Raw genomic sequence first — 14640 nt, 5'->3', positions numbered from 1 at the left:
TGTAGTTCTGTACAGAGCTTGGTTCTGGTGCTGTAGTTCTGTACAGAGCTTAGTTCTGGTGCTGTAGTTCTGTACAGAGCTTGGTTCTGGTGCTGTAGTTCTGTACGGAGCTTAGTTCTGGTGCTGTAGTCCTACACAGAGCTTGGTTCTGGTGCTGTAATTCTATACAGAGCTTGGTTCTGGTTCTGTAATTCTATACAGAGCTTGGTTCTGGTGCTGTAGTTCTATACAGAGCTTGGTTCTGGTGCTGTAGTTCTATACAGAGCTTGGTTCTGGTGCTGTAGTTCTATACAGAGCTTGGTTCTGGTGCTGCATTTCTATACAGAGCTTGGTTCTGGTGCTGTAGTTCTGTACAGAGCTTGGTTCTGGTGCTGTAGTTCTATACAGAGCTAGGTTCTGGTGCTGTATTTCTATACAGAGCTTGCTTCTACTGCTGTATTTCTTTAAAGAGCTTGGTTCTGGTGCTGTAGTCCTACACAGAGCTTGGTTCTGGTGCTGTAGTTCTATACAGAGCTTGGTTCTGGTGCTGTAGTTCTATACAGAGCTTGGTTCTGGTGCTGTAATTCTATACAGAGCTTGGTTCTGGTGCTGTAGTTCTATACAGAGCTTGGTTCTGGTGCTGTAGTTCTATACAGAGCTTGGTTCTGGTGCTGAATTTCTATACAGAGCTTGGTTCTGGTGCTGTAGTTCTGTACAGAGCTTGGTTCTGGTGCTGTAGTTCTATACAGAGCTAGGTTCTGGTGCTGTATTTCTATACAGAGCTTGCTTCTACTGCTGTATTTCTTTAAAGAGCTTGGTTCTGGTGCTGTAGTCCTACACAGAGCTTGGTTCTGGTGCTGTAGTTCTATACAGAGCTTGGTTCTGGTGCTGTAGTTCTATACAGAGCTTGGTTCTGGTGCTGTAGTTCTATACAGAGCTTGGTTCTGGTGCTGTAGTTCTATACAGAGCTTGGTTCTGGTGCTGTAGTTCTATACAGAGCTTGGTTCTGGTGCTGAATTTCTATACAGAGCTTGGTTCTGGTGCTGTAGTTCTGTACAGAGCTTGGTTCTGGTGCTGTAGTTCTATACAGATCTAGGTTCTGGTGCTGTATTTCTATACAGAGCTTGCTTCTACTGCTGTATTTCTTTAAAGAGCTTGGTTCTGGTGCTGTAGTCCTACACAGAGCTTGGTTCTGGTGCTGTAGTTCTATACAGAGCTTGGTTCTGGTGCTGTAGTTCTATACAGAGCTTGGTTCTGGTACTGTAATTCTATACAGAGCTTGGTTCTGGTGCTGTAGTTCTATACAGAGCTTGGTTCTGGTGCTGTAGTTCTATACAGAGCTTGGTTCTGGTGCTGAATTTCTATACAGAGCTTGGTTCTGGTGCTGTAGTTCTGTACAGAGCTTGGTTCTGGTGCTGTAGTTCTGTACAGAGCTAGGTTCTGGTGCTGTTTTACTTACACCAAGGTTGGCTCTGGTGCTAATTTTATGTACAGAGCTATTACCAGTATATTAATTTGTTCATTTGTGCAGGGACATGGTACAAATATCAATAAAGGGAGGGGTCACTGTATACACTAAAATGAATGCAGGGAAAGCATTGTATATACTGTACTGGCTCTTGGATTCCAGTCAAATCTGTGACCATGCCCCCCCCCACCACCTGCCATTAATAACACTGACATCTTATGAGACAGGGGCCCCTCCAGCACTAATGCCTGTACCCCTATATGTAGGCCCCTGCTCCTAATATACAGAGATCTTGACAGAACGCTGCATACGATGAAGTCTCATAGACATAACATTCCATTAATAGGAGTCATCCTGGACTGAAGGCTAATTATAGGTGGGGGCGGGGTTACGTCTCCCCATGTCCCCCCTTACATAATGATTACATGTCATCTCCCACCTACACCCGTCCGTCATGTATCTACAGAAGACTCCGCAGATAGACCATTTTTGTCTAACCGAAAGCACAGGCTTAGCTCAAAGTGTCCATTAAGGAATCGGTAGCGCGTCTACGCCTGGGACAACCTCCCGCCGAGTGCTTACAGAAATATCATTCTGCTACAATTACCTTGTCGAGGAGTTAGTAATCAGAATCTGCGCTGAGCAGCAGCCCGCCATTATATTCCTGAAAGCACCACAGCCGCCGGGCTCTGTCTCCGCAGTTCTCCGGCTGTGGTGGAGCTACCACCCCAAGCCACATTGTACGCGCACAGCACAGGCGTAAACACGCATTACGGTTTTACAATTTCACTTTGTAAAACGGCCGAGGTTATTATAGATCTGTGAGAGAAAGGGTCCACCCAAAAAAAGCAGGAGAGGGAAGCTGAAGAAGGACACTATTAGGATGGCGGTAATCAGCCAGGAAACGGGCGTGGGGGGGATTTGTAGTGCGGCCGACAGAGAAATAATTATCAGGGGGTTTAATTTGTCTATTTTTAGGGGGAAAAAGTGCTTTTAGGTCCTAATTCTCTATGCTATAGGTCAGTGGTGAACAGAATTATGGCTCGGATGTATTATATATCTTCTGTATCCCATGTGTTCTTTTCCACAGCGTCACATTATAATCAGGTTCCTGTCACACAGTTATAACTGAGGGCCTCACAGCTCAGCCTCCCTGACTGTATACTTATGGTATGGAGACTGTAGAATAAAGCAGTTGGTCCCCTTACCCACCCATGTTTTTTTGTAATGTGCGTATGGGTGCAGGATATTAGGTAATTTACCAACATACATCTATAAAAGGAAAACCTAACTATACTTACCGGTTGGCGTCTTCTCCACAATCCCGGAACACATCTTCTTGAAGGAAATCTATTATTGGATTTGATGCATTATGAGCCAAACATACCTTGAGAATGCTGTAGCTACACTGATGAAGAAACATATCTTGTTTGAGTTTTGCTCAAAAAACAATTATAACATTCAGGACCTTGGGAAATCTGTTTTGGATTCAGCCTGCCGTTCATAAACTACATTACATAAGCTTCCTGAAATGTCCAGACAGGACTAATCAACCTGAGCTGGATCACTCATACACATCAGCTGGGGGATGGCGCAGCAATTGATTACTACTGCCTGTCATGCACAACACAATGGGGCACATTCACTAAGGGTCCGTGGACCGCGATTCTGTCGGGTTTCCCAAATTTTTCCTTTTCCGCCGAATTGCCCCTAGTTTTCAGTGCACCCAATCTGATTGTGGCGCATCAGCGCTGGTTTTATGCGACACAAATCAGGGGCGTGGTCGTCGGACAACCCGACTGATTCAGACAAACCATGGAATTTAAAATACAAATTGTGTCGCAAAATCAGCACTCACATACACCGGGAAGAAGATGTTGAACTCAGGCGTAACTCAGCGGGGAATTGGGCGCACGACAAAAAAACTACTTTTAAACAAATGCTAATTAGCCTCGGGGGCTCCGTAACATACACAGAGTGCTCAGGTTTAATAACTATGTACACTGCAAGCAGTCATACTTACCTCCTCTCCCCTGCTGGATTCCGTTGACATCATGCAAGATACGTGCATACATTATAATTTAAGCACGCCTCCTGCATGATGTCACCGGTAGATGGAGGGTCATGTGATCTCTATCTGTCCATAAGCCGGGACCTTGATCTTATATTTATGAATGCTATCATAAGGTCCTGGCAGGGCGATTGCTCATGGACAGATAGAGATAACATGACCCTCCATCTGTAGCCATTTTAAGGTCAGGAATGTCTGGCTGATGAGGGAAAATTACCAAAAATACAGCCCCACACACATTACAAACATGTGGTAAAGTGGAGGATAATCACAGTGCACCCCCAGCTAGCAGAGACGATTCTGTCTCTAAATGGTCATATTTTGCCCTATTGAGGCATTTCGAGATTAATAGCAAAGCAAAAAGGAAAAAGAAATCATCAAAATCAAGATTTTTTTATTTTTAAGAAAATCCACCATCAATATCCATCATGATAACTTGTTGGCTCAGTGGTTAGCACTACAGCCTTGCAGCGCTGGGGTCCTGGGTTCAAGTCCCAGGGTCAACATCTGCAAAAAGTTTGTATGCGCTCTACGTGTTTCCGTGGGTTTCCTCCAGTTTCCCTCCAAAACATAGTTGTAGGATGATTAGATGGTGAGCCCCATTGGGGACAGGGACTTGGGATTTGGGAATCTCTGTGCAGCGCTGCGGAATCTGTGTGCGCTATATAAATACAGAATTATTATTATTATGATAACCCAGGGGCACTTACTCATAGATCCAGGCCCGTGACTGTAGTCATTTTTTTTATCCATGGTCTCCTTACTGTTAATAGCATGCTAATGATTCAGAAGGCCTATGGGGGGGGGGGGGGGGGTGTTATCAGAGCTCCTCTGTGCTGCAGCTTCACAGCACTTCCACCCTCCCACTGTGTGAGATCACATAATGGAGAGAGAGGACATGCTGAGGGTGCGGGAGGGAGAGACAGTGTAACAACTTGTGAAGCTACAGCATGAAGGAGCTCTAGTGTTGCCTCCCCCCTCCAAGAGTCCTTTTGGTTCATTAGCATAATTGTAAAAGTTGATATTAGAAGGAAGGTGGTCACGGATTAAGGTAATGATATGAGGTTTATATTATGACACAAACCACAGGATCAGATTTTAAGGCTTTGACTCTTTTTGTTATTTCAGTAAAGAGAAGACGGCAGCTTCTCCCGGGATGTATCCACAGCGAGCCGGAGGGTCGGCCAAATCTCGCAAGACTTCAACTACCAACAGGGAAAATGCCAAGTCTACATAGATACAAGATCTTCAATGGCTTCTCAATGTTCTGAGCGTTCAGCGCATGCTCACACAGTTTGGTTTTTCTAGTACGTTTGTTCACAGGTCATTAAATGATATATTTACTCATGTACCCGTGTGGTTAGAAAGGGTTATTAAAAATAAAAATATTGCATTTTATAAATAAAGCAAGAATAGTGCACGATGTAGAGATAACACATGTAGAACCTCTCCAGGTTACAAGATCGGGTCCAATCAGTCTAGAAAATACAAGGTAAAGGAAACCTACAATCACAGATCTAATAAGGTAGATGCGATGGCAGGTTCCCGTATTCTGCCCCAGTCCTATCATTGTTTTGATTAAACTTTTACTTCAGCAGACCCTTGTGAAAATGTTATCTTTTATATATACAACTTTCCTCTACTGTTCTACTGGGGCGTGGAGCTGCTGCGCATGCGCAGAATTCTGGCTTTGCAGACGAGTGCACGCAGCAACAGTGAGCTGTGCAGAGCAGACAGGAGGGTAGGAGGGATCGTAAGAGGCTACTGGGGCGTGTAGCTGCTGCGCATGCGCAGAACTCTGGCTTTGCAAACAAGTGCACGCTGCAACAGTGAGCTGCGCAGAGCAGACAGGAGGGTAGGAGGGATCGTAAGAGGCTACTGGGGCGTGGAGCTGCTGTGCATGCGCAGAACTCTGGCTTTGCAGACGAGTGCACGCAGCAACAGTGAGCTGCGCAGAGCAGACAGGATGGTAGGAGGGATCGAAAGAGGGCACTGGGGCGTGGAGCTGCTGCGCATGCGCAGAACTCTGGCTTTGCAGACGAGTACACACAGCAACAGTGAGCTGCGCAGTGCAGACAGGTTGGTAGGAGGGATCGAAAGTGGGCACTGGGGCGTGGAGTAGCCGTTGTTCCCACTCTACGGCGCGACTACTCCACTCCTCAGTAGCCTCAGTAGAGTAAATGTGCAGATAACATTTGTACAAGGTTCTACTGAAGTGATAGTTTAAATGCTTAAGGACCGCCCAAAATAAATATATGTCAAAAAGAGGTAAGGTCTAAACAGGCCAGGTGTCTGCTGTATTATACAGCAGACACCTGCAGCTAACTGCTGTGCTCGGTGCTGGCAACAGGTGTGGCAGTTAACTTGTTAGTTGCTGTGGTCAAAGATGATCATTTCACACGGGAGCAGCCATATAACTGCCAACCAGCACCCCCACAACGTTATCAGGGCTTGTTGATTGGCAGCCGTAGGTGCCTCCCAGCTGTTATGGAAACCAATAAAACACTTTCTATGGATCAGGCCTAACTTGGTTCAGAAAGGTTTGGGAAACCCCCATTTAAAAACATAAGAAAACCTATACAAATATGGTATCCCCGTCATCGGACCAACCCAAAGGATACACGAAATGTGCCATTTGGAGAGCACAGTAAAAGCCATAAAAACAGTGTACACAAGAAAATGCTGCAAATGTGTTTTTTTCCTATCTATTCATCACATTTGAATTTTTTTCCAGCTTGTCAGGCATACAAGTCATGGAATATGAAATCCGGTCACAAGGACGGGCAATTCTTAATGCGGAAAATAAGCTCTCGTATAGCTCTGCAGTCATAAAAATGGAAAAGTTATTGATATTTAAAGAAGGGCAGTGAAAAATGAAAGTGCAAAAAACTAAAATGACCTGGTCCTTAACTGGATAATCAAAAGAATAGTACAGGAACCTGCCATCGGACCTACCTTATTAGGTAGATCTGTGATAGTAGGTTTCCTTTAAATCCGAGGATACAATACGTCCTTTTAAGAACTTCATACAGTTTGCCAGAACCAGGCTAAAAGTAGCTTTAAAATCCTTCCCAGGACGTCAGTGTTTGGTTATGATGGAGGGAGCGTGGAGACATTAATGCCGGAGATGGAGGTGTGAGCTCCTTATTTCGATCTTCGCTCTATTCTTGGTGTGAGGCTATAATAACTTTAGTATTCTCATCTCCCTGGAAGCCAATGAGCTGAAGGATGAGCGTTCACCTCCACCCGCTTGTGGGGCTAATATTGATTTATGTAAAAATAATAAATAAATCAGATTAAGAACTAATTATATGGAATTAATTAATGTGCGCAGACCTGGGGTATATATCTGAAGCCTCCATCGAATAAAAGAGAAAATCTCAGCATGCCAAACACAAAGCTGGACCTTGGGTGTCCCCAACAATTGGCTTTAGGGGCAGTGTCTACGTGTTCAAAAAACTTTGGACTTAGTATCCTCTCCAAATTCTTATAAAAGCCATCCATCCTCTGTCCTATGTGTATATATATATATATTCTATTATATTTATTACCACACTATCTGATCAGAGACACAATACACAGATCTTGAATTGTCCCGCCACCAGACCGGCTTTGAAAACGTTTACAAACTTTCTTAAATCCAATTCTCAAACTCTAAACGTCACCTGCATCCCTGCCTACATGACAATCAGAACCTTCCCCTCCATCAGTAACGTCACAGATTTTCCGGCTCGTGTCGTGACTATATTAGTGCTTAATATTTCATACAAACAGGTTGGCAGTAGTGGATGTTGACAGCATCGCACGGGAGATCCGCAGGGGGGGTACGGTAAATTATTTCCCTTCGTCCCAATGCCCAGGGTTTGTTGCACTGTGTGGGGCGATATCATCTTCCATTCAATCTCTACAAGCAATATAATATTGAATAGAGCATTAGGGAAGCATGCACGCCACCATTTTATTAACGTGAGCAGGTGGGCACATTTGCAGACCTCCTTTCTCGTAGCTGCAAGAGATAGAACAACTACGAGTTGCAAATATTTATGTAATTACCAGCTGTAGCCCCCGGCATTGCCTGGGATACTAAATAACTGTTCTTAGCTATAACAATATAGAAGGGTTCAACAAAAAAAGATTTTACATCTCTCTCTATTCATATTACCTCACACATTACCAATCTTATATTAACCAAAGCACAGAGCTCATATTAATGACCTGGGGCAAAATAGAAGCTGAGCTGCGATTGGTTGCTTACTTCCACATCAGCAGCAGCAGACAATGGCTTATATATATGGTGGTTAATAACTGTATTTTGGAAAGTGTGGGGTGAAAACCGAGTCTATGACGTACCCTGAGTCACAGAGAGCGTCTGTGCACAATTGGTGAGTGTAAACAGGACAATCGTAGGCATACATACATAAACTTTCCGTTTGCCACTCAATTTGAGACACCATCATGTGCACGTAGCTCAATTTCAAAAATTGTTCGGTAGAACTTGCATTTCTCCAGTATATTAGGCTCTGGTTAAAGTGGTTGTACCAAGTTTGAGACCAATACCTTAAAAAAAGACAAAAATTGCGGGCAACTGCGTCCTCTGCACCAAGTTTAACTTATAACTTCTATTCCAGCAGTCAGACCATAACCAAAAAAAGAGAACAAATTAATGGACTTGCATGATCCGTTCCATTTGTCAAAATAGAAAACATTGGAAATTGCAGAGTCTGCCCTGCCATAGTCTTGAATGGATCATCAGGTTGAGCAGGTGTCCATTGTGATCGGTCGGGGTCCCTCAATCGATCCGTTATTATCACGTATCCTGCGTGGTCACTGTAGAGTGATTGGCGCGGTCTACTTCTGGCTCCATACACTGTGCGAATATGATCAGTGCATGATCCAGGTGTCGGACCCCCGTAACCTCCAATTAATAACCATTTATTGTGAGTCCTAAAGAGCCCCTTTACCCGTCTCTCTCATTAGTCACAAGGGCCTCCAAGTGACACTATGCCAAGAATACACAAATATTTTCCCAAATACAGATGCAAATAGAATGTGAAACACATTAAATATAAATCGCCACGGCAGCCTCTTCGACACGATCGGGGCAACCCGAATTTAACAAGGAGATCAATCTGTGACCTAAGAACTAATTAAAATAATCTAATTGAATATGCGCCGTTTCCCGGCTATTCCTCTGATGAGAAATATTGTAGCGTAATTGCAATAGGATGTAACGTATGACACGAGTCCCGCAGAAACACAAATAGTTGATGATCTCAGGAATTTCACTATTAGCTCTCAGGCCGTAGGGGGAAAGCAAAAAAAAAAAAAATAGCAGAATTACTAATTTACGTCTGCTGACAGTCTCTGCGTATCGGGGCTCCCGCGAGAGTCTTTAATTGCTCTGTAAACTTCAGACTTAAGTATTCCTCAACATCAAGAGTCAAGTTGGTGTTGAAAATGTGAAGGGAAAAAAAACCGTGGTTGACATGTTTATTAAATAGTTATAACCACCGAGGACGAGGAGAAGGGGGAGGAGAGGACGGGATCTTACATCCAAAATGAACTCAACGGGCGAAATGTAAAATAAATAAATATCTAAAAAAAAATGAAGCGGCCGGGGTCGTCCTGACACCATCATCACACATCAACTTAATTAGGCGATCCCGCATAAATTAATTTACATTTCAATTAATGTCCTGAGCAACAAAACACAGCGGTAATAGGGTAATTGGATGCTGGGGAGTGCGGATGCAAGGAAATAGTCGCTTTCTTAGGAAGAATTCCGATTCTTTTTTTTACCCCCCTTTTCCTCCGCATTACTATAAATTACCTAAATAATGATTGTTCGTTTGGGCAGGTCCCCGCTCCCTTCTGGGTCTAATTATAAAGACTTAGTACCTCATTAAGCAAAATGGTTTTGGAGTCACAGGAAAACATTACTCTAGTCGAGAGTCATTAGTTTTTACAAAAGAGGGAATTCTGCAGAAATCGGACACATTAAGCGCTATGGAAGGGAAATTCTAAACAGCCGGCATTATTGTGGAGGATCTTTAGATAATGGAAAATAAAATTATTCCCCTAATTCTTGTCATGCATCTTACATATGAGTTTCTAGGAGACGCAATGCTGCCTTAACTAGATAATGGTGATTTACAATGAAAGAGACTCGACCATAAAATGTCATTACGCTCCGAATAATCAAAGAGTTTTATTCCATGCGTTAACATCGGGGACATAAATTAAAGCCGGATTAACGTGGATGTTCAGAGGTCTCGGCAGAAACTGTGTGGGGCATATAGAAATGCAGCAAGTGGGAAACCACAGTTCTACCCAACTGGTTTCACTTTGGCCCCAATGAAAAGGGCTTCCATGTGGCTTCCTTGGTTTTCACTGTTTAACCCCTGCACTGTGATGTCGCTATCCTGGTGTTGATGACTCTTGACCTCGGCCGTAGAAGGAATGAGAGTAGAATGAATGTCTGTGGTCCCCAAAGAACATATTCAGATAGTAGGCCAAGGTAATTGGTATAAAGACATCCATCAAGGTTAAGATCTCAAAGGCCTTCTGGCACTGGAAAGGACAAGACCCAAAAGGTTCCATGTCATGGCAGACAGTACAGGTTTAGGGTCCAACAAACAAGCTAAAAGTCAAACGCTAGTAGTCAAGAGCAGATGAAGGCAAACAGAACTTAAAGAGGACCTTTCACCACCCCAGACTTCCCAAACTGAACATACCATAAAGCAGGCTCTAGCATCCTGATTCTGGGGCACTTGGAATTTTCCTTCTAGCCCCCTCCGTTCCCGAGATATGATCCCGGGGATCTGACGATTCAGAGGTCTGTATGGTCAGAAAGGAGGAGCTGCAGCATGGGTGGGGGGCGTGAGTATGCTAAAATCTTTTGACACCATCCAATCAGCGTTGGATGGTGTCAGTTAAGAGACTCCTTTGTATTGGGGTGAGCACGCGCCGAGCAGCGGCTGCGCTCCCCTGGCATCATGTGTCTGTAGTGCTGAGTGCGCGTAGCTGCTTGTCCCTGGCAGCACATGGAACACAGCACGATCTCGCGAGATCACGCTGTGTTCCAATGTAAAGCGCACTCGGAGCGCGCAGTCCCAATACAAAGGAGTCTCTTATCTGACACCATCCGACGCTGATTGGATGGTGTGCAAAAGATTTTAGCATACTCACGCCCCCACACCCGTGCTGCAGGTCCTCCGTTCTGACCATACAGACCTCGGAATCGTCAGATCCCGGGGGTCATATCTCTGGAACGGAGGGGGCTAGATTCAGAATTCTAGAATTCCAAGTGCCCCAGAATCAGGATGCTAGAGCCTGCTTTATGGTATGTTCAGTTTGGGAAGTCTGGGGTGGTGAAAGGTCCTCTTTAACCAAACAGACAGGGCAACAAACCTTTACCGGGACCCTTGTTAAGGAAGAAGTTGCCGTCATGTCTTCCTGATACTTGATATACTAATTAATGTGTCACTAATCTGATTTCAGTAGGGGCTATTTTTGAGGTATCCTCCCTATGACAGGGACATGGACTTCGCTGCAGGGAACCGCCGGAGGAGTCATAACATTTTAGCAATGGCACCAAAGAAACCGGTAAAATACATGGTCGGGATACAAGCCAAGGTCAGGGCAAATGGAAATACAACCTTAAGAGGTAATCAATGTACAGGTCAGAGCATGTGGCACAGGCTTCTATAATAATTAAATACATAATTCTTTATTTATATAGTGCACACAGATTACGCAGCGCTGCACAAAGCATGACAAATTGGTCCCTGTCCCCAATGGGGCTCACAATATAAACAATAAATCAGGAAAAAGGGACAAAATTGTAGCCTGACACCTTTGAAGGATGCTACCAGAAACTGAGCAGAGGATAAAACCAGCTGAAAAGATACATTAAGTACCAGGATGACAAGTTCTAACAAAAAGAAAATCGTCATTTGGACTTTTTCCTTGATATCAGATCCGGTCTCTCAGGGTCCTGGCACCTTGACCACTGGGTTCGTTGTGACACATTAAGGAACTTTTGACACTAACCCCTGCTCTGTGATGTGTATAGAGGGGACTCCGTTTATTATTTAAAGGAAACCTACCATTTCAAATGGTAGGTGTAAGCTGTAAGTACCGAGCACCAGCTCAGGGTGAGCTGGTGCCGGTGCTTACTTTCGTTAGTGTTAAAACCGCGGTATCGCGGTTTTAACACTTTTTAAACTTTATAGCAGAAGCTGCCTCCGGCATTTCCTTTGTAGGCGCGGGCACGGTCGCGCGCACGCAGCGCCGAAGCAGCTTCTGCTATAAAGTTTAAAAGTGTTAAAGCCGCGATACCGCGGTTTATAACACTAACGAAAGTAAGTACCGGCACCAGCTCACCCTGAGCTCACCCTGAGCTGGTGCTCGGTACTTACAGCTTACCCCTGCCATTTGAAATGGTAGGTTTCCTTGAAGCCCGATCACTTATTTTCCATATCCTTAGATTATATGCAGGTTAATGGCTGGCACACACCTACAGTATAGACATTGGGCCTCCAGGATCTACGTCCGATACTGGATTTTTCACCAGAAATTTTTAAATAAACCAAGGAACAGGAAAAATCTTTATGATGCGACTTTCCTACATGTAGATCACAGAAGTGTCTCCTTATTTCTGAAGGGCAGAACAAGCGACTTCTTGTATTTCCCATCTCACTCCTGATGCTCTGAAATGACTGGAATAAACGGAGCAGTGATATCGCTTTCATCAGTGTCCGGGGACAATTTCTCTTCTCTAAGTGTCTCTTTGATGGCTGCATTCCTTCCATAAATGCTCCGGCGATAGACCAATGCCTTTTTCATCTCTGCTATTATCACCTATTCATTTCTTACTGCTTATATGCAATGAAGGAGAATCCGGAAGGAATTGAACATTTAGAACTTGGAGAGACTGAAGGATACAGGAACCCATTTAGTAAAATTCTGAGAACTTATGTAAATAGTTACCATAAGAACAAATTCCGAATTCCAGATACTGATAGTCTACCATCAGCTCCGTGTTTGCTGTTTATTCCGTAAGTTTATCATTCTCTGGCTTGTTTGCGATCGTTGTGTAGGCTTAAATGGTTTGATACCTCTGGACCACCGCTGATGATGACGTAAGTAAGACACCTGGGACCGGAGTCTAAGTGGCACCACCAGTTTTCACCACAGCCCACCGCAAAGTGGGATGGTCTTGCTGCGGCGGGGTACCACCAGGTCGTTCCACAGGAGTGACTTAGTCCGCGGTGGCTGCCAAGGCGTGGTACAGAAACGGAAGGCAGGTTCGTGGTTGGGGACAAGCAGGAGGTCAAGACAGGCGCCAAAGGTTCAGGGTCAGAGAAACTTTCATGTTTGAAGTATCGTGGAAGGGTGAACATCCTCCGTCTCTGGTGACAATGATCTGACACAGTAATTTTCTGTTGTATTACAGTTCTACCTCTTTTTGCTTTCATGTTTTTACCACTGCATCCAGATGTAAGTATCATGGGGGAACGGCAGGTGATGGGGTGGTAGGGGTCACAGGAACAACTTTAACCAACGATTAGCCTTCTTAGACCTGAACACAACAAAGGAAGTGATACCCTGGAGCTGTGGCTACATGTCGCGGCTACTCCACGCCCCAGTAGCCTCTTTGATCCTCCTACGCAGACATCTTCAGCGCACTGCTACAAGGAGCTGCGCACACTCGTCCGCAAAGCCGGAGTTCTGTGCATGCGCAGTAGCTCCGGCTTCGGAACCGAGATTGCACAGCTGCTTGCCTGCGTTCTGCGCATGTGCAGAACTCCGGCTTCGTGGAGAAGTGCGCGCAGCTCCTTGTAAACTACGCGCTCCTTGGGTAGAAGGATCAAAGAGGCTACTAGGGCGTGGAGTAGCTGCACCGTGTAGCTTCAGCTCCACGCCCCAGAAGCCTCTTTAGACAATTTGCATATTACCCTGGTTAAAGATTAGAAAAGATTGAGGGGAGTAAAGGATTAGCCCTAAAAAGAGCTCTCCTTACATATGTTAGATGCACCTACCACTAGATCCACCTAAATAGGCAGATCCGTAGTGGTAGGTTACCATTAAGGACAAACTTAAAGGGGTCGTCCACTCTTAGCAAATAATTGATATGCTTTGTGTAAGGAAAAGTTATACAACTTTCCAATATACTTTCTGTATCAATTCAGCATGGTTTTCCAGATCTCTGCTTGCTGTCCTTCTACAGAAAGCTTCTATGTTTACTACTAGTAGACAGAAATCTGTCCATGGTCACACAGGTGCACAGCTCGTTATATCACAGTTCAGATAACTCTGTTATACGAACGAGCCGCGCACCAGTGGGACCATGGACAGATTTCGACCCACAGATTTCCTTACACAAACCATATCAATTATTTGCTAAAAGTGGACGACCCCTTTAAGGATATTCTCATGCAAATTATTTCTTACATTTATATTCAGAATCATCCCGCAGTGTTACAGCTCCTCTCCTTGGGCCTAGATTTATACACAATATCTCAGTTTGCTTTTTGTCCATAAATTTTGTACAGAAAATCGCCTTTGGTCAGCACATAAAACGCCGTACGTGAGCTTTTTCTCCGCCGACCTTCTTTATCCTAATCAGGTCTCCCATTCTCCGTCCAAAACAAAGGAAAGCGGAAAGACCAAAGTATATTTATTTTTCAGTGACAGAATCTGAGATCTACAAATACTTCTGCATCACAAGTGGGCTTTGTCGATATTTAATTTGTAAATCTGGGCAGCCTGACCTTAGCGCGGCTCGCGGCGTCTAAAAGTTCTTATAAAGGACATTTTAAATGACAGGACTTAAAGATCAACTACAGTGTTGCTTCGGAAATGTCATGTGTTAACCAATTTCTGCGGCTGAGCCCTTCTACGGATCGGCTTTTCCTGCGCGCTGGCGGCGCGGCTGTGATTTATCCTATAGTTTTCGGATGCAGGGTATATAACAATATTTCATGTAGTCTGCGCCAATGCCGTCAATTCAAGAAGATGAGCGGCCTTTCGATGGTCTGTGCCGTCCAAAATGCATCCTGAACAGGTCTCCCCGCTTCTCCTGTATACCCAATACGGCGCCAACCTCTGGATGGAATTG

At 44.5% G+C, this 14640-nt stretch overlaps 1 protein-coding gene across 1 annotated transcript in view; it reads left to right on the top strand.

Moving 5' to 3' along the window:
- Nucleotides 1-5347, top strand: part of AGBL4 (AGBL carboxypeptidase 4) — a 1134440-nt gene extending 1129093 nt beyond the window's left edge. Inside the window, exon 13 of the mRNA XM_072127046.1 lies at nucleotides 4647-5347. Coding sequence (XP_071983147.1) covers nucleotides 4647-4755 — 109 coding nt within the window. The 3' untranslated portion in view covers nucleotides 4756-5347. The remainder of the gene's footprint in view (nucleotides 1-4646) is intronic.
- The last annotated feature ends 9293 nt before the right edge of the window (nucleotides 5348-14640 follow it).

The sequence above is a fragment of the Engystomops pustulosus genome, chromosome 10 (assembly GCF_040894005.1).
Source record: "Engystomops pustulosus chromosome 10, aEngPut4.maternal, whole genome shotgun sequence".
NCBI classification, from domain to species: domain Eukaryota; kingdom Metazoa; phylum Chordata; class Amphibia; order Anura; family Leptodactylidae; genus Engystomops; species Engystomops pustulosus.
Note: the sequence above shows the minus strand (reverse complement) of the source record. Positions and strands in the feature narration are given on the sequence as shown.